Source organism: Colletotrichum higginsianum, chromosome 8 (assembly GCF_001672515.1).
Source record: "Colletotrichum higginsianum IMI 349063 chromosome 8, whole genome shotgun sequence".
NCBI classification, from domain to species: domain Eukaryota; kingdom Fungi; phylum Ascomycota; class Sordariomycetes; order Glomerellales; family Glomerellaceae; genus Colletotrichum; species Colletotrichum higginsianum.
The window spans coordinates 3,918,595-3,935,951 of NC_030960.1; the positions used below are offsets into that span (position 1 = coordinate 3,918,595).

Below are 17,357 nucleotides of genomic sequence, written 5' to 3' on the forward strand. Positions count from 1 at the left end.
AAGGCGTGGGCTAATCTCAGTGTTCACAAGCGGACGGGGACCAGTTCTATCCGGCATTATGATCCCAAGAAACCTGCGAATGAACTCGCAGCACCTCGCCTTTTCATAGATGCAGCAAGGGCATGGTACAAGACTCTCTAGGCCTAGAGTTCCTGAATTACCTTATGCACCAGTCCACCGAAAAGAGCGCTAGACGCTTGGAGACGCAGCATACTGCAACTCGTAACCTTGTTGACCAGCCCGACAGAAAGAGCTCCCAGACCGACTGTAGCGTAATGTTCCAGCGTGATCACTATTTGTCTTGAGTGCGGTGTTAGCTGCTCCGTCGCTGCGTTCCTGCTGGGACGACTGGCACGAGATGTGAGGTGCTCCAAGCTCCCAATACGATGGCGGCAGCTATGGTCATTCGCTGCTCTTACAAATCGGAAAGCAGTTCTCCTGTTGCCGATCCGGGCAGCTCGGCACGCCCAGAATAACTCCTTCTACCTTGGGTGTGATCTTTACATGAACTTTGGCACATACCCCTTAAGAAAAGTTTATTCAAGGTTTAGGGCGAGTCAAGAATGCGACGGCGTCCGAAACAGCTCAACCGAGAGCTTAAGGCGATGGAGGGGGGGGGGGGGGTAAGTAAGTGATGGCAGAAAGGTTTAGAGGCAGGACACCAGGTGCCCTCGTCGTTAGCGGATTCTAAAGCGTTCAGTACATGACAGAAGACATGGCTCACTCACTGTCCAGTTATTTCCTAGCTGCGAGCCTGACTCAATGATTTTATATAAGCTTTGGACTGTTCTTGCAGGGCAATATCCGATGAGCACGTGTCGAAATGACGCTCGAGAACTGTCCTCCAACCATGCCATGTCATACAACATTGAGCGCAGCTGTGCAGAAAGCATCACTCTGTCGAGCTGAATTGTGTAGGCATGTTCCTTGGGATACCTTGCACCGTAATATCTTAGCGGCGAGTGGTGTGGTTCGATAGAACAGCCAGGCAAAAGGCTCTCCCTCGATGACTTCCGATCATGGACCTTTCTAGATGGCCACTGCGTCTGATATCCCCGGGCAACCGAACAAGATTACTACCACTAAGCTCCCTCCCTCTCTGAAGTCGATTAATACCTTTCCTGCGATGCAAAAGACATTACAGCCTGAAAACTTCCTGCTCTGCCCGTCACTTCGAGCTGTGGGAAAAACATGACGGCGTCTAACACTGCTTCCATATTGTTCCCGGGAGGCGAGGATAACATGTCTCATCACCAATCGCCCAGAATCAGCGAAAAACAGACCATCGAGTCTCATATACCGTCAATCACTTCAGATGCACCCAACACTTCCCATACGCGATGGTGGAAAGACCGTGGTCTGAGGAGTCTGAACCTCCGGCTGCTCGCCGTCTTCATTAGCCCGTTGATGATTGGATATGATGGTACCCTCATAGGCTCTTTGTTAACCATGCCACACTGTAAGTGCCGATATGTATAACATCGCATCACTACGCCTGCTAATTGAACGTAGGGTTTCAGGGTAAGAAACTGTCTTGAATGACTTGTATGTCGTGAAGAAAGACGTACATGTGATAATAACACAGAACCGTTTAGATCTCGGCTTGAACCCTGAGAGCAGCAGCCTCATCGGGCTGATGAGCGCTGGCTACTCGTTTGGAGCCATGATCGCATTCCCGGCTTTGAGCTGGGCTCTGGACACCTTTGGAAGGAGAATCGTGATCATGGCAGGGGACCTTGTCATCATCGGCGCTGGTATGCGGCCATCCATTCCCCCCCCTGTTCGCTTGAACATCCTACACAGCTTGGCACAAAAACTGACATTTCATGACAGTACTGGGGCAGATCTTCTGCTACGACGCACGGCTATATGTGCTCACTCGGTTCGTTGTGAGTGTTTCCACCCCCCAGGACTGCCTTGACGTACCTCCTGATCAACGAGCAGCTTGGCATGGGCTCTATGCTCGTCACTGCTAGCTGCCCCGTCCTGCTCACCGAGCTCGCCCACCCGCGCCAGAGGAGCTTCCTGGTCAGCGGATACGGGTCTCTGTTCTTTGTTGGGTCCCTCGGTGAGTCGGGACGTCTGTCTATGCGCTTCATATGTCCTTGCTGACCCCGCTTGCGCCAGTCGTGGCCTGGGTCTCCTTCGGGACCCTACATATTCCCACGCAGTGGAGCTGGCGAATCCCGACGTTGTTGCAGTTGCTCCCGCCTGCGGCCCAGCTCCCGTTGATCTTCCTCCTGCCGGAATCCCCGAGGTGGCTCGTCTCGCACCAACGTCACAGCGAGGCCAGAGACATCCTGGTGCGGTTCCACGCCGACGGGAAGCCGTACGACGAGGTGGTGCTGACCCAGTACACCAAAATCTGCCAAGCGATCGAGCTCGACGTGCAGGGCCAAGTCACGCGATGGGTCACATGGTTCCACGGGTCCGGGAACCGCCGGAGGCTGCTGCTCGTCGTCTTCTGCACCGTTTTCGGATCGTGGAGCGGAGGCGGCATCATCACAGTCTACGTTTCCGTCGCCCTGCGACAGGTCGGCATCACGGCCCCCGCGCAACAGGCCGGCATCAACGGCGGGTTGCAGGTCTTCAACCTGTGCGCTGCGCTCTTGGGAGCCAGCCTCGTCGACAAGATCGGCCGCCGCGTCCTCTTCGTGTCCTCGAGCGTCATCATGCTCTTCGCCATGGTCGGCTTCACCGTGGCCACGGAGCAGTTCACCCAATCGCCGCAACTGGCATCCAGCAGAGCCCTAGTGGCGATGATCTTCCTGTTCCAATTCGGATACGACATTGGATACGCCCCGCTGACGCCCATGTACATCGCCGAGATATGCCCCTACCACCTCAGGGCCAAAGCCATGGCGTTGCACTACTTGCTCATGTACGCCTTCAGCGCCGCCAGCCATTATGCTAACCCGGTGGCCTTGCACAGCATGGGCTGGAGGTATTACATAGTCTACGTCGGCATCCTGGCTTTTGAGGTTTTGTTCACCTATTTCCTGTTCCCGGAGACCAAGGGATACACGATCGAGGAGATCTCTAGCATCTTTGACAAACCAGAGCCTACGTCATCGGAAGATTCATAGCTCAAAACAATCCAGGCCTTTACCTCTCATATACCAAGAAGAGAAGTACAGTATATCAAATCGACACTAAGAGCCAGAAGCAACTTCATCAAGTTGACCGGATTAGGACCGTTGCACTCGGATAAAGAGTGGAGCATCACGGTCAGACAGACAGGTGCAATGCTGCCCTCAAAAGAGTTCGGTAACCATATCCGAGGTTTACCTGAGTGAGAATGAGAGCCACACTTCTTATACCGGAGACGAGGGATCCTGGCCGAAGTTGACCAAGCACTGGCTTACAATATTTGTAAAGATGACCGCCATGCCGTCAACTATCGCCGTATCTTTTAATGCCATTTATGGATGAGTCGAAGGGCGTCAAAGCTGGCCCATGGTATCCAAAAGTTGATCGGTTATGATCCAGGGTTGTTCCTTATTCCAAAGCAGCGAGATCGGCAGTTCATCTGGCGGGGTTGTCGTCTCCTAGATTCGGGGAGGAGGTCGTTGTCGAAGTAGAGAGACGAATGCAAGTTCTCGGAAGCGATCTGTATGTTGGCCATCAGGATCAACAAGTCACATTCCAAAACAGGATTGGTGATTAATTACTCCTGTTGGATGCTAGTATAGCCTTCTTTTTTCAAAATGCCTCCGTTTGATTCCCAGATAACTCCACAAGTCTAGCAACCCAACACCATAGTATTCACAAGCTATCAATAACTCCGCGGCAAGTTGAGAACCTTCTCGCTGATATAAGACAAGATCATCTCGCGAGACACGGGGGCGATCCTGGGCACAAAGATCTCGCGCAGGTACCTCTCGACGTCGTACTCGGCGGCGTATCCCATCCCGCCGTGTGTCAGCACGGCGCGCTCGCAGGCCGTGAAGGCGGCTTCGGCCGCCATGTACTTTGCGCTGTTGGCCGCGACGCCGACCTGGTCCTGGCGGATGGACGGGTCATCCCTGCTGGCGTCGTACAGCCGCGCCGCGTGGTAGGTGGCCAGCTTGGCGGCCTCCAGCTTCATGTACGCGTCGGCCAGCGGGTGCGCGATGGACTGGTTCTGGCCGATGGGCCGGTTGAAGACGACGCGGTCGCGCGCGTACGCCGAGGCCTTGGCGACGGCGGCATAGCCCAGGCCCAGCGCCTCGCCGGCGAGCAGGCACCGCTCGGCGTTCATGCCGTGGAGGATGATCTTGAAGCCCTGGCCCTCGCGGCCGACGAGGGAGCCGGCGGGGATGCGGTAGTTGTCGAAGAAGACCTCGTTGGCGTCGACGGCGCGGCCGCCCATCTTCTTGATCTTGCGCATGTCGAGCCCCGGCTGCGAGCGGTCGAGGTCGATGCAGAAGAGCGACAGGCCCTCGCTCGGCCTGGCGCAGTCCTCGTAGGCCCTGGTGCGGGCGAGGAGGATCATCTTGGACGCGACCTGGGCGCAGGTGATCCAGATCTTCTGCCCCGTGACGAGGTAGGACCCGTCGGTCTGCTTCCTGGCCGTCGTCGCGAGGCGCAGCGTGTCGAGGCCCGAGTTGGGCTCGGTGACGCCGAAGCACGTCCGCCACTCGCCCGAGATGATCTTGGGGATCGTGCCCTCGAGCTGCTCCGGCGTGCCGAACCTGGCGAGCGGCTGCGTGGCGTAGACGTTGGCGTGGATGGACTGGGCGCCCGCCATGCCGGCGCCGGACTCGCTGATGGTCTGCATCATCATGGTGGCCTCGGAGATGCCCAGGCCGGAGCCGCCGAGGGACTCCGGGAGGGCGATGCCGAGCCATCCGTCCTTCGCCAGCGCCGCGTGGAACTCCTTCGGGTCCTGCTCGGTCTGATCGCGCTCTTGCCAGTAGGTGTTGGGGAACTCGGAGCAGACCTGGCTGACGGCCTCGCGGACTGTGAGCTGGTTCTCGGTGAAGCCGGTTGTCTCCATGATCTTGCGATTTGGCGTTGTTGAGAAGGCGGCGGCGGCGGCGCATGGTCTGGGTGATGGTGATGGTGCTGTTACTGAGCGAAGGCACCCGGCCGTCTTAACGGCGGGCCGCGCAACACGCCAAAGATTCCGTGCTATCGGTGTAGACATTGTGTGTTGATTTTGAGAGAGTATGAGATGACTGAGTCTATAAGGTTCAAACGGAGTTGAGAAAGACTTCAGTGTGTACCATATATACAACCTCGCAAAGGCCGACTCGCAGTCGTGAAGGCCAAGCTCATGCGAGATGCCAACTTCACAGCCGGCAAATAGACTTGGACGTGCGGCAACTGTCTTCAGAGTAATTAACTGTGACGACACCCGATATGCACATTATGCGCTAGGACTGGCCGCTAGGGTGGCTCGATACCTCTCCATATAGCCGACTTCGGGTCAAGAAGCCGAGTTCGAAGTTCCCACTACCCAGGGAACGTCATGGGCCTCCCTTTGTTCTCGGACAGGGGCCGAGAGAGTAAGCAACAAGTCTGGCAGATGCCTACAGTCTATTTGTCTATGACAAGATCGGTCCGAAATCCAGAGATCTGGTCCTCGAATCAGTTTTCCTAGCTGACTGGAGTTCTCGGCGCCGTAGGTCAACTCACCGAACACTGAATCCCAGGCCAACCTTGCCGCTTTCATCAACACATCCACCAGCAATTGCTACCATGCCTCCACCGAAAGCCGTGCTATCGGTGATAATCCCCAGGATCGCAACTTTCGGAAGAGCACACAGACCGGCCACCACATCACAGCAGCTCCAAAGATGCATCGAGCCTTTGCCCAGGTACAGGAGCGTGTCCCGTCGCACGATGGCTACTTCGAACGCCCCAAAGTCTTCTGCAAGGGAACCACTTCCCTTGGAAGGCATCACTGTCGTCAGCCTCGAGCATGCCATAGCCGCACCCTTTTGTACCAGACAGCTTGCCGACATGGGTGCCAGGGTCATCAAGGTTGAGCGTCCCGGCGTCGGCGACTTCGCGAGAGCCTACGACACCCGAGTCAACGGAATGGCCTCGCATTTCGTCTGGGCGAACCGCTCGAAGGAGAGCCTGGCCCTGGACCTGAAGAAACCCCGAGACTTTGAGGTGCTCAAGAGGCTCCTTGCCAAATCGGATGTGTTGGTTCAGAATCTGGCCCCTGGCGCTACTGAACGGCTCGGCCTAGGTTACAACACGCTCCGAGAAACCCACCCTTCGCTGATAGTCTGTGATATCTCAGGCTACGGCTCCGATGGCCCGTACAGAGACAAGAAGGCGTATGACCTCCTCGTGCAAAGCGAAGCCGGTTTCCTCTCCGTCACTGGTAACGGGCCCGAGCCTGCGAAGGCTGGCATTTCCATCGCCGACATTTCGGCAGGCATGTACGCCTACTCCAACATCCTGGCCGCGATCATCAAGCGGGGCAAGACAGGCCGGGGCGCGCGGATAGACATCTCGATGCTCGAGAGCATGGTCGAGTGGATGAGCTTCCCCATGTACTACACCCACAACGACGCCCCGGGCCTGGCCCGCTCGGGGGCGGCCCACGCCTCCATCTACCCTTACGGTCCCTTCGAGACGGGCGGCGGCGGCTCCGTCATGTTTGGCGTGCAAAACGAGCGGGAGTGGACGAACCTCTGCCGCGACGTGCTGGGCGACGAGGCGCTGGCCAGGGACCCGCGGTTCGTGAGCAACACGCTCAGGGTCCGGCACCGGGACGAGTTGAAGGCGGTCATATGCGGCGTGTTTGCGCGCTCGTCGGCCGAGGAGGTCCTCGCGAAGCTGGACGGCGCGGCCATCGCCAACGCCAACGTGAACGACATGCAGGGCGTGTGGAACCACCCGCAACTGAAGGCCAGGGCGCGGTGGACAGACGTCGAGACACCGGCGGGCAAGATTCCCGCCCTGATCCCGCCGGGATTCGCATCGGTAGAAGAGTCGAGGATGGGCAAGGTTCCTGGCCTCGGCGAGCACAACGAGGCGATCTTCAGGGAGCTGGGAGTTGAACCCTGATGTGTTGGTCAAGGGGACTTCCGTCCTAGTTAACGGTTAAAAAAAAAAAAGCTCACTGGCCGTTTGAGTAAAGCGGTTGACATTACGTACGACTGAATCAACAAATGGAAACATAGCGTGGTTTTACAGCATTGCGGCCCTCGTGTTACATATGTAACCCTTGCCGTGACTATGTCTACAGACAATGCCTGTAACCAGGCTTGGCAGCTTGCAATGTTCGATTCAGTTCACTAATACGCCCGCCTATTTGGCCTAGACGGTACCCCAGAGAAAAGAAATACAGGGGGTTTAACACCAAAGGGGCGGGCCGCGGCATGGAGTTGAGAAAGGTGCGGGGGATCGGAGATGTAACCCCCTAGTCACATTCTACATGTTGGAGTAATCAGTAATCAGTAACCAGGGAAGGGTGGCCGACCTCCGCTGGCATTTGTCTTCAAACTTCTTTCTCAACCTGCCCTCTCCCATATCGGTCTCATGTTGCGGTACACTATGTTGCGGTCAGCCTTTGTCAGACCAACACACGTCCCTTGGCTCCAGCCGGCGGTCTGTATTCGGGCACAGAGCACCTACGCCAAAGCACAGCTGAAATGCGACGACGCGCAGCAAGCTGGTGAGGAGGGTACGTCATCCGTCTCGCCGACTGCCTCGCCACGATGGTTCTCCGAGCTCCAGGCGCGGATCCTGCGTCTGAAGGACGCTCCCAAGTCTCCTCGATGCGTCGAAGAGGCCGACGGGCTGCTCCAGCAGACGAACGCGAACTGGATGGGCCTCCTGGCCGGCAGTCAAGGTTTCCTTACCGAGCCCAGGTGGAGAGGCCTGGATAACCACCAGGTGTTCTGGGGAGACATGGTATGATTCTCGGCCGGCGAAGGCGAATGATTCTCTCTCGACCGTGAATATTGTTGCTAATTCTTCCACTCGATCAGGACAGCATGGTAAGTCACGCAGCTCAACCCGGTCAATCGCGTCTGCCCGTGAGCTCACAGCCTTAATAGGGTAAGTAACATGCGCCGCTTGCCAAACACCAGGAAGAGAGGTTGGCCAAACTGATAGGTAAACAAACAGGACACATCAACAACGTCATGTACAATCGCTACGCCGAGTCGGCCCGAGTCCAATTCATCCGTCACCACGGGCTCGATGCCACGGCCGAGGAAAGGAAGCAGTGGGAGGACCTCGTGACCCCTCGCAGCCTCGGCCTCATCCTGAAGACGATGACAACCGAGTTCAAGTTCGTACGTCAAGCCAGTCACTCCCCTCCCTGTCTCCCCTGGAGGGAATCACTAACGATGGGCTACTGCCTGCTGCGCCCTTTCAGCCGATGAAATATCCCGACAGGGTTTACGTCTTGTACAGGCTGACCGAGCCGCCAACGCCCGACTCGACAAGTCTTCGCATGGAGTCCTGGATTCTGTCGGACCAGCACCGTCGGATCGCCGCAAAGGTCATCGACGAGACGGCCATCTACGACTACACGGTCGGCAAGGTTTCCGTGCTGAAGCCCTTCATGGTTGAAAAGCTCAAGCGCACGTTCGCCATGCAGGAAGAAGCCAGGGGGAAGTACGCCGAGGAAGCACGAAGGGCCATTGAGGCCGTGGAGGCGCTGGAATCACGGCATGGATGACTGGGGGTTGCTGTTGACGCCGACGTGAACATTTATTAGCCCACCCAGCAAGGGGAATAGAACAACATCATACATATGGCCGTAGAGAAGCTTAGAAGTGGCAGGGCTTGCATGCAGTAACTCTCTCCGATCCCATTGCACTTTTTTACGTGTGATCTTACGCGCAGCCTTTCCACTCAGGTCTCATGTTGTCTGGCCTCCTTGCAGAAAAAGCAGGTTTCGAGAGAATGCCGCCAGAGACTCGGTTCTTCCTACCTTCTCCGGCTGTTCCGATGACAAGGTAAACGTGCCCGAATCACTCCGCATCTGTCCGGAGTTATGTCACGCCCTCCTTGATGACGTTCTTCTCCGCCATAGGGCGCAGTTGACTAAAGGGCGCGCCGAAGGGAGCAGCGGGTGGAGAGGGTGCAGGGGTGAACAGATGCGAGTCAACGTACTTGGCGCCCGTATCGATTGTAGGCGGTCTCTTAAGGTTCTTCTTCTCGTATTGGAACATGACAATGCTTTATCTATGTTGCACTAAATCGATAGGGCATTCAAACTGGGGATAACATACCCGGCAAGCACCATCTCGTCCATTTTTATTGAATCAAAGCGTGGCTATCAAATTGGAACCGAAAAGGCTCGATGGTTTTTGAACAGAAATTTAAGGGAATGTGTTCCTCAAGTCTGGGTTTGGAAGGTGAGTGTGGCCGGCCGCTGCGAGTCCAGAAGGAGACATCAAGCCGGCAAAGAGGTTTAATAAAGAACATGAAGAAAGAGAGGATCGAACTTTTTTTGATCTTTTTGAGGCTATTGTTCTGAGAGACCCTGAGACTGAAGAAACCGACGGTAGACTGGCGTTTCGATGACTAAAAAAGACACTCTGAAGTCAAGAATATCTTCATGGTGCTTGGCAAGTGATCTGATGCCAAGAATGGGATGGGAGTGTTTATTAGAGTGTGTCGAGATTGGGTATGATCTACTCTTTTGTCACCGGTTAGAGCATGACGGGGGGCGTGTAGAAACTTCCCAGCCAAAGGATGTGATCCAAAGACAGAGAATTGTATTGTGCCCGCTTGCTCCCCAAGCTCGGTGTCCTACTCTTTTACAACCTCGGCCAAAAACATGCTAATGCGCTGCCACATCGCCATGGGGTTGGAGTACATGACGAAGTGACCGCTCTCCGGGATCTCCGCTAGCTGGACGCCGGCCCCCACGATCCGCGGCAAGTAGCTAAGCCGGTTGTACGACACGCCGAACATGAACATCCTCGGGCAGGAAAGCGACTCGAAGATATCCAGAAGGCCCCCGTTGTCCGTGTAGTCAACCATGGACTCGAACGTCGGCCTCACCGCGCCCGGCCGCACCTTGGCCCGGAACGCCGCCGCGTAGACGCCGTTCCCGTAGTCCGGCGACCGGCGCGTCCGCTCGACGAAGGCGTCGACGAATGCGTCGGGCCCCTCGTCGGCCGGGAAGTCGAGGATCTGCCTGCTGAGGAAGCAGTCCTCGGGCGCGAGGTTCCCCTTGATGTTGACGAAGCTCCGCACGGCGCCCGGGTTGCGCCGCGCGAGCAGCAGGCCCGTCAGGCCGCCCATGGAGTGGCCGACGAGGTGGAAGCCCGAGACGCCGTGGGCCTCGAGCACGGCCTCCGCGACGGCGACGAGGAACGGCATGCAGATAGCCGAGTAGTCGGAGACGGTAGAGGCGCCGCTTCCCGGGGCGTCGTAGGCGATGATCGGATGGCCTGCCATGGCGTCGTGGAGGACGACGTCGGTGTAGTCTTCCTTGGTGCTGCCGAAGCCGTGGAGGAAGAGAACGGGGTCTCCGGAGCCGCTGCGGCGGACGGTAGATATGGACAGCTCGGCGTTGTCTATGACGAGCGGAAGCTGTTCCCATATGAGATTGTTGGCGGAGGGCTGGGTGCCGTTGGCGGCCGAGGCCAAATCTCTCTTAGTCATCGTGAAGTCGTGGAATTAATTGTCCAAATGCAGATTGTCAAGGTACTCTGGCGACCATAGGATGAACACTGAGGAAGGATTCATGCATGTTTTCTTTTTTTACAAAAACTCTGCTTCTTATTGTCAAGGGCCCGGAGCACGGCACAAGTCGCCATGTTGAGTTCCGGCACGGCGGGCAAGACTTCGGTGCCGTGATTGTGTCGGGCGAGCTGCCGAAGTGGAGACGTCTATCGGGGGTTGGCGCCGAGGAGATCGGGCAAAGTGACACTTGGGGCCGTCGGGTCGGCGTATGGTCAGCTTGCCGAGTGTAGGTATGTTCCAGACCGTCGCATCTACTGCATCCTCGTTGTTCCAACGAAGTCTCGTCATGCTGTCTGATCATCTCCAAATACTTGGCGCCACCCATTTCTTCGCCCACAGAATCAATCTCTCGCAAGGAACCATGGTTCATCTGTACCATCTTTCACGCAAGGCCAGACTTGGACCGCCCACCGGCCAGCGAGGGGGCTGGCTCTGCTGACCCCTCGGTTACCAATTTCCACCTGATATCACCACGGCGGTGACGGTAGGAAATTGACTGAAACAGCGTTGGCGAAATGAGCCAAATGACCTCCCTCCACCAAGGGTTCTGCACAGAACGACGTGTCTGCACTGCCTTCGACCCCGGGCTCCCGACAAGCCCTTGGAAACCCCGGGCCGTCTTGGCTCGAGCTTCAGAGTGGACGGTCGAGTGCTTCAGACGACGCGGCGATCATTCTTACGGCATTGCGTACAGCCGTCGCTGTCAGGATGGGTGTGCTCAAACGTGGAGTACATGCAGCAGAAGAGGAAGAAGCTTCTGTAGTCTGACGACGTGCTCAGTGCGCCTCGCAGTCTGCCGGCTCAGCAGCAAGTCTTGATGCGTCGGTGCCCCGTTACCGAAAGCGAGCCATGACCGCAATCGCGATGTTTCTCAAGGACGGTAGCACGTTTTTGGCGACAGAAGCCGACGCCCCGGGGTTCTTGAGCCGGAACGGGCGGGGGAATACGGAGCCCGCGGGAAGATTCTGCGGAATCCAGCTTGAGACCCTCACGACGATGAGCCCAGCTGCTGGTGTATTTCTACAAGTCGGCCTCAATAGAGAGAAAGCCGTGGCAGGGAGACCCACGGCGGGTGCACTGCCATCTGAAGGCTGCTGAAGCCTAAAGTTTGTTGTCTCTTTTTTCCGCTGAGACAATCGGTCCACGGATGATGACCAGGGGGGGCTTGTCTGGTGTTTCATGCCAATCAAACACCGCCCCCTCGCCTCTCTTGTCGAGTGAGATGCGAAGTAAGATGCGAAGTGGGACTGGGCGGGAATGAGTGAGAGGAAGATGAGTGAGTGAGTGAGTGAGTGAGGTGTGGGTGAGTGGATAGTGGGAGAAGACTGGAGAGTGAGTGGCAGTGAGAGACGACTGAGTGAAAGCGAAAGCCCAGTGAATGAGATGAAGCATGGCAGCCCCGGTCTCCCCTCACTGAACCACTGTGTCATCGCAGGGAAGTCTCAGTCAGTCTCTCTCTCCAACAGCGAGTCTCACCCTTGCCAAGCGGTGGCTCGACGGAGACACGTCAGGGGGGCGGCGAGCCACCCGCTCTAAATTAAGAATGACCTCACACGATGGACGGTGCGGAGCCCCCTTTCTTCCCCTCGCTTCCGGACGTCGTGGGCGTGGTGTGGTTTAAGGTGAGGAGGAGACGGGGGGGGGGGCGCGTTCTACGGCGCATCTAGAACCTATCTGGCAGCCAAATCACACGGGGCATCGTCTAAACTTTGGCTACCTACCTACAGGTATGCTGGGGGAAGTATGTCCATTGACGTGTACAGAGTGAGTGCCACGAAAGCATTGCCATGCTGTGCAAAAGTACAGTAAAAATACAACACCTGTCTCTCGGTCTCGTTTTGTGCCACTGATCCCCCCCCCCGGCTTGCATTGCTCTGCCATCAACATGCAACTGAACCAACTCCCGATGGAAATCGAAATGCCCCATACAACAAGCACGCAGCACAGCAAACACAGTTTATACTATTCGTGCACAGCCAGAGCAGACTTCGGGGCCCAAAGAGGACCCAAGAGGGATCCAAGAGGACCAAAGAGGACCCAGGGATGCAAAACAGAATGGCCAGAGCCTGCCAAGGATGACCGCGCGGCATCGAGGCAGTGTTGGACCAGAAAACCGGAGCCTTCCAGCTCGCTGATCTCACACGTCCAGCCAACTTCATCTCCCGTCTCCCGCTGTGGCTAATCTCTCTCAGCCAAGTTTGTAGCGGAATGGGTGGACGCAAGATTGCCATTGCCGTTTGCCTAGTTCAGTCCAGCCCAGCCTGTCATCCGTCCTCCTTTCGTATCGACAAGAATCCCTCCCGTCATCCGCCCCCCCTCCCTGGGTATGTATGGTATGGGTACACGTCTCGTATTCTCTCGGCACGCGCCTATCGACGTTTGGAAATAGAGTCTGGACAACACCTACTCGCAACTCCCTTGAACCTTGCTGGCGAGTCCGAAGCTGCTCTTGACGGCTTTCTTGTTTATTATCCCACGGGCTCTCCTCTGCTTCTTCTCATTATTCTCATTGTTTTTACAAAAGTGCTCGACTCCGTCCCTCGATAGCTCCATCAATCTCCAGCCAGTCTCCCCAGTCCTTCGAATACCCTCTTGATCTTCCGCATCACACCGATTGATACCCGCAACCGCAATCTCAGAAGCACCACTTTTCTCCTCCAGGGGTCTCTCTAATTGCGCATTGTTCTCCTATCTGCCGCCTCTCGCTGCTCGCTCGATTTATCAATCACCCATCCGAGACAAGGCATCATCATTCTGATCTTCGAAACCGGACCTTCGTGATCAACCATCAAAGCTTTCGTCCATCAGCATCAAACAACAACCACCACCAACACAACCCACCAACAACCTTCCCAATATTCCCAAGATGCAGTTCATCATCACGCTCGGCCTGCTCTCCGGCCTCGCCGCCGCCCAGTCCGCCACCACCACCGCGTCCTCCTCCGGATCGACCGGCCTGCCGGGCCTCATCAGCCAACTGCCCACCTGCGCCGTCACCTGCCTCAACACCGCCGCCAGAAACATCGGCTGCTCGGCAACAGACTTCACCTGCCTGTGCGACAGCCAGGAACGCCTCATCTCCTCCCTGACACCCTGCGTACTGACGGCCGGCTGCTCTGCCGATGACATTGCCAGTACGTACATATCCATGCCATCCCGTCTCTCTCTCTCGATGATCACTGCTAACAAGCCTCCCCACCACAGATGCCGCGAGGATCGCACCCCAGATCTGCTCCGAGGTCGACAACAACCCCGCCGCGTCCGACATCGCGTCCGCCTCGAACCTCGTCACCGGCGCCCTCGGCACCGCGACCGGCGGCAGCGCCGCCACGGCCACGGCCACCCCCGCCGCCGCCGCCGCGAGGCCCACCAACGGCTACTACGGCATCCTCGGCGCCGGCGCCGTCGCTCTGGCCGCCATCGCCTTGTAGATTGGGTGTCTTTTCGCAAGCATTTTTTTCAACTCACTTTTTTCGGAAATTTAAAAACATAGGGAGGAACCCGGACACTGGCGCATTGGGTGGTTTTGGCAAGTCTTGGGACGCTTCGGGCACGGGAGCATGTGTGTTCTTCCACATGCGGATAGAGAGCATCTTTTATCAGACTTCTTCGACGGAATCGGGCGCGGCCTGGAGGGCAACACCAGGAGCTTTTCATCATGAACAGGCCGACGTCATGGACGCTCGCGCCAACCGTTAGACATCATACTAGCAGTCCACTGCAGAATTGTTATGCTCTTGACCGACGAATCTAAATTGCAATGTGAAGCTAGATGCATCGTCTCCCTCCCTATCTGGCCGCGAAAGCTGGCATTGAGGTTCGATCGAGTTTGACCTGTCATCCATGTGTCTTTGCTAGCGTCAGCGCCGATGTCACTCAGAGAACTGTGAGACGGCAAATTTCATAACCCTTGGGCGCCATGGAATATATTCACCCAGCCGGTATTCCGCCCACCCAACGGACAAGGATGCCAGTGTGTTGCGCCTACTCCGGATGGATAACCGCACACACTCTTTGCTTGTATACACCATTGCGCATCCCCCTCTCCTCGCCCTTTATCAGTCAATCATCACCGCTCTCGCTATCAAATCAGTCCAGCAGCTGTATGGACAGGTTCTACTACAGTAGCAGTACATCCACCATTCCAAGAGAGGGCTATTAGGCTTCAGTCCTGCGAAAAAGGGGGCAGTATATCAGGTCCAGTGGAAGCAAGCTGGGCCGAGGACGTGATAGACCAGACCAGTGTCGACGTCTTGCTCATTCGCCCACGGGGGCTGAAGAACGCTATAAGGCCAACGGCGAAGACACCCAGCGTATTAGATGGACTTCCGGTGTCATCGCGCAAGGCTTTGGTGAGCTTTCTCTTCTACCATCGGTAAGGCGAATAGTCTTCCCTGAGTGGTATCGCTGCTGATGTCTTCCCACCCCCTAAGACGAGCCGAAGATGATCTTTGCCGGAACAGGTGTCTCCATTGATGGACCATAGATCTATGAGGTTTCTATTCGACACTCAAGATGACTGTGTTGTTTTGCAATTCGATTCTGCTACGTTTGGCACACACACACACACACACACACACACACACACACACACTCACACATACACATCAGTGAGGCCGGTCACCAGAGGAAGAATAACGTGTGCAGCTGCCTCGTCTTGCGGGCAAAAGGGTTTATATGTAAGCTCAAGCATATCTGCAGGAGGCACGAATGCCAACTATGTACAAGTAGAATGGTGGAAAAACTCCCATGAAGCGACGCGAACATCACTGAGCCCAGCCATCGTCGCCCCAAACAGGGCCGCCGGGGGGAGTGTAGGAGGTGACCTTGCGGTAGTCGAGGAAGATCTAACGTGCTGTCAGCGAGGCCCGATATCACACTGGGAAGCATCCGTGGTACTTACCGACTCGGTGTCGTCAGCCTTGTAGGCACCAGGCAGAGCAATGCCCTCGGGGAGCTTGGTAGCTCCGCCGCCGGTGACGGTAATCTGGTGGCAGCCGGGGTAGAACTGGGCCAGGTTGCCGTCCTTGTTGGTCCGCTGCAGGCCGAGGATCTCGTGTCTGTCGTCGAAGAGATTAGTACTATATTATTTTTCCCTCCTCCGAAAACAAAAAGACACAAAAGTAACACCAACCTAAGGATGTATTCGCCGGGGGCAATCGTGGCCGGCAGCTTGATGGTGTAGGTGCTGTTCTGCTCCGGGAGACGCTTGCTGGCCCAGGGGATGGCCTCGTTGGCATCGTAGCCCGACTGGTCGATCTTGACCCAGACGTTGCCCTTGCTGCCGTCGAACTCGCTGCACTTGCCGCCGCAGTCGGCAAGGTAGGTCATGACTATTGCCATGTAAGCATTTCTCCCACACGGATCAAGAGCCATTGTTATCATCTGAACGTACTGGGGCCGGGGTGGTCGCTCTTCCACTCAGTCCACATGAACTTGACGTTGCTGCCGGCAGGGACGCTGGCCGTCTCGGTAGAAGGAACATTGTTCTTGTCGGAGGCAATGTTGCAGGTGATGGCGTCGGTCTGTTGGTCGAACGAGTTAGAGCGGGATTCGGGCAGGCGGCAGTAGGGGGCGGGGAGGCGGCAGCCCAGAGTCTTGTCTTACCGTGAAGAGTCCATCAGTCACCGGGCCATTGTCCCTGAACTTGCGGGTGATCTTGTTGACCTTCTTGGACGCGTCCTTGTAGGGGTTCCAAGTGCTGACGAGGTTCTCGCCGAGCAAGATCTGCTGGACGTAGCCGTGGGCAGAGGCCGTCGCGGCCAGCGCGGAGACAACGGAGACGGAAGTGAACTTCATGTTGAGAGAATAGCACCACAGGAACTGAAGAAACGAATGAAAGGGTTGGAAGAAAAGAATGACCGTACTGCAGACAGAACCACGGGTTGAAGCGTCAACGCACCGCCCACCTCTACATATATATCTTCTCGGCGGCGTCGGATTTGGTTCCCTGGTTGGTGGACTCTGCTCCGAGGGCTTGGCGCGTTGCAGTGAGCTTTGTCTGCCCCCTTCATCACCGTCCAACGGTCAGTTGCAAACGGCCTTCAGTCCACTCCGGCCGCAGGGAGCCCACGATAAAGGGTTCTCTGATTGGACTCGTCTTGGCACCCACGAGCATTGACGAGGACAGCCTCCGGTGCGTCTGCGTGGAATAAACAACGAGCCCGTCGGCAGTGCTTCCGGACATGGGACTAATTGGTGGCAATTCTGCCCAAACGGGGCCACCCCCCCAACGGTGCGAGGTTGGCTTTCTGCAGATCGTCCAGAGTGCCAAGCAGGGGAAAGACTGAGATTGGCTCTCGATAGAGATGACGGTGTGAGCTTGATTGCTCGAGGTGCTGTCGATAGTCTCGATGTGGCTTAGGCGAGTTTTAGACTTATTGAGGGGCATGTGGATTCTTGGCAAAGTTGTGTCCGTGTGCGCTTCAGGTTGGCGGATCATCTAGATTGCCCCGGGAATACACAATGAGAAGTGAATTTCTGAAGAGTCTTGTGCTTTCGTCCGAAAAGAGCTCTCGTATGCCCCATAAGCTGAAATCCAATTCCAGATGCGTGATTGCCTCAAGTCTTTGGAGTTGTGTTTGTTACTGAGTATCAGTCTAAGCACGTTGGCAAGGGACTTCGCTGCATTGCATACCCTCAAGTCTAAAGGAGAAGCCACCGTAAAGACTAAGAAACCCGTCGATTGGAAAACTTAGGAATAA

The 17,357-nt window shown here is 56.4% G+C and overlaps 8 protein-coding genes across 8 annotated transcripts; 4 read left to right on the plus strand and 4 right to left on the minus strand.

The window, feature by feature from the left end:
* Positions 1-1,191: 1,191 nt before the first annotated feature.
* On the plus strand, positions 1,192-3,086 carry CH63R_12146 (Sugar transporter; the record flags this gene model as incomplete). The annotated part of the gene is made up of 5 exons (XM_018307120.1): positions 1,192-1,459; positions 1,596-1,754; positions 1,834-1,882; positions 1,911-2,068; positions 2,128-3,086. 5 exons carry the CDS (start codon positions 1,192-1,194, stop codon positions 3,084-3,086), a joined length of 1,593 nt encoding a protein of 530 aa, XP_018153961.1.
* A 689-nt stretch (positions 3,087-3,775) lies between these two features.
* Positions 3,776-5,128, minus strand: CH63R_12147 (Acyl-CoA dehydrogenase; the record flags this gene model as incomplete). Its single annotated transcript, XM_018307121.1, has 1 exon — positions 3,776-5,128. The coding sequence occupies one exon, from the start codon at positions 5,126-5,128 to the stop codon at positions 3,776-3,778; it is 1,353 nt and encodes a 450-aa protein (XP_018153962.1).
* Positions 5,129-5,826: 698 nt separating this feature from the next.
* On the plus strand, positions 5,827-7,008 carry CH63R_12148 (CoA-transferase family III; the record flags this gene model as incomplete). The annotated part of the gene is made up of 1 exon (XM_018307122.1): positions 5,827-7,008. One exon carries the CDS (start codon positions 5,827-5,829, stop codon positions 7,006-7,008), a length of 1,182 nt encoding a protein of 393 aa, XP_018153963.1.
* Positions 7,009-7,482: 474 nt separating this feature from the next.
* Positions 7,483-8,632, plus strand: CH63R_12149 (uncharacterized protein; the record flags this gene model as incomplete). The annotated part of the gene is made up of 4 exons (XM_018307123.1): positions 7,483-7,857; positions 7,935-7,943; positions 8,037-8,243; positions 8,327-8,632. The coding sequence occupies 4 exons, from the start codon at positions 7,483-7,485 to the stop codon at positions 8,630-8,632; spliced, it is 897 nt and encodes a 298-aa protein (XP_018153964.1).
* A 316-nt stretch (positions 8,633-8,948) lies between these two features.
* CH63R_12150 (uncharacterized protein) lies at positions 8,949-9,211 on the minus strand (the record flags this gene model as incomplete). Its single annotated transcript, XM_018307124.1, has 2 exons — positions 8,949-9,135; positions 9,189-9,211. The coding sequence occupies 2 exons, from the start codon at positions 9,209-9,211 to the stop codon at positions 8,949-8,951; spliced, it is 210 nt and encodes a 69-aa protein (XP_018153965.1).
* Positions 9,212-9,711: 500 nt separating this feature from the next.
* CH63R_12151 (Alpha beta hydrolase protein) lies at positions 9,712-10,572 on the minus strand (the record flags this gene model as incomplete). The annotated part of the gene is made up of 1 exon (XM_018307125.1): positions 9,712-10,572. The coding sequence occupies one exon, from the start codon at positions 10,570-10,572 to the stop codon at positions 9,712-9,714; it is 861 nt and encodes a 286-aa protein (XP_018153966.1).
* A 2,947-nt stretch (positions 10,573-13,519) lies between these two features.
* On the plus strand, positions 13,520-14,084 carry CH63R_12152 (CFEM domain-containing protein; the record flags this gene model as incomplete). Its single annotated transcript, XM_018307126.1, has 2 exons — positions 13,520-13,787; positions 13,858-14,084. 2 exons carry the CDS (start codon positions 13,520-13,522, stop codon positions 14,082-14,084), a joined length of 495 nt encoding a protein of 164 aa, XP_018153967.1.
* A 1,335-nt stretch (positions 14,085-15,419) lies between these two features.
* Positions 15,420-16,452, minus strand: CH63R_12153 (Family 61 endoglucanase; the record flags this gene model as incomplete). Its single annotated transcript, XM_018307127.1, has 5 exons — positions 15,420-15,500; positions 15,557-15,713; positions 15,788-15,986; positions 16,049-16,178; positions 16,261-16,452. 5 exons carry the CDS (start codon positions 16,450-16,452, stop codon positions 15,420-15,422), a joined length of 759 nt encoding a protein of 252 aa, XP_018153968.1.
* Between the last annotated feature and the right edge of the window lie 905 nt (positions 16,453-17,357).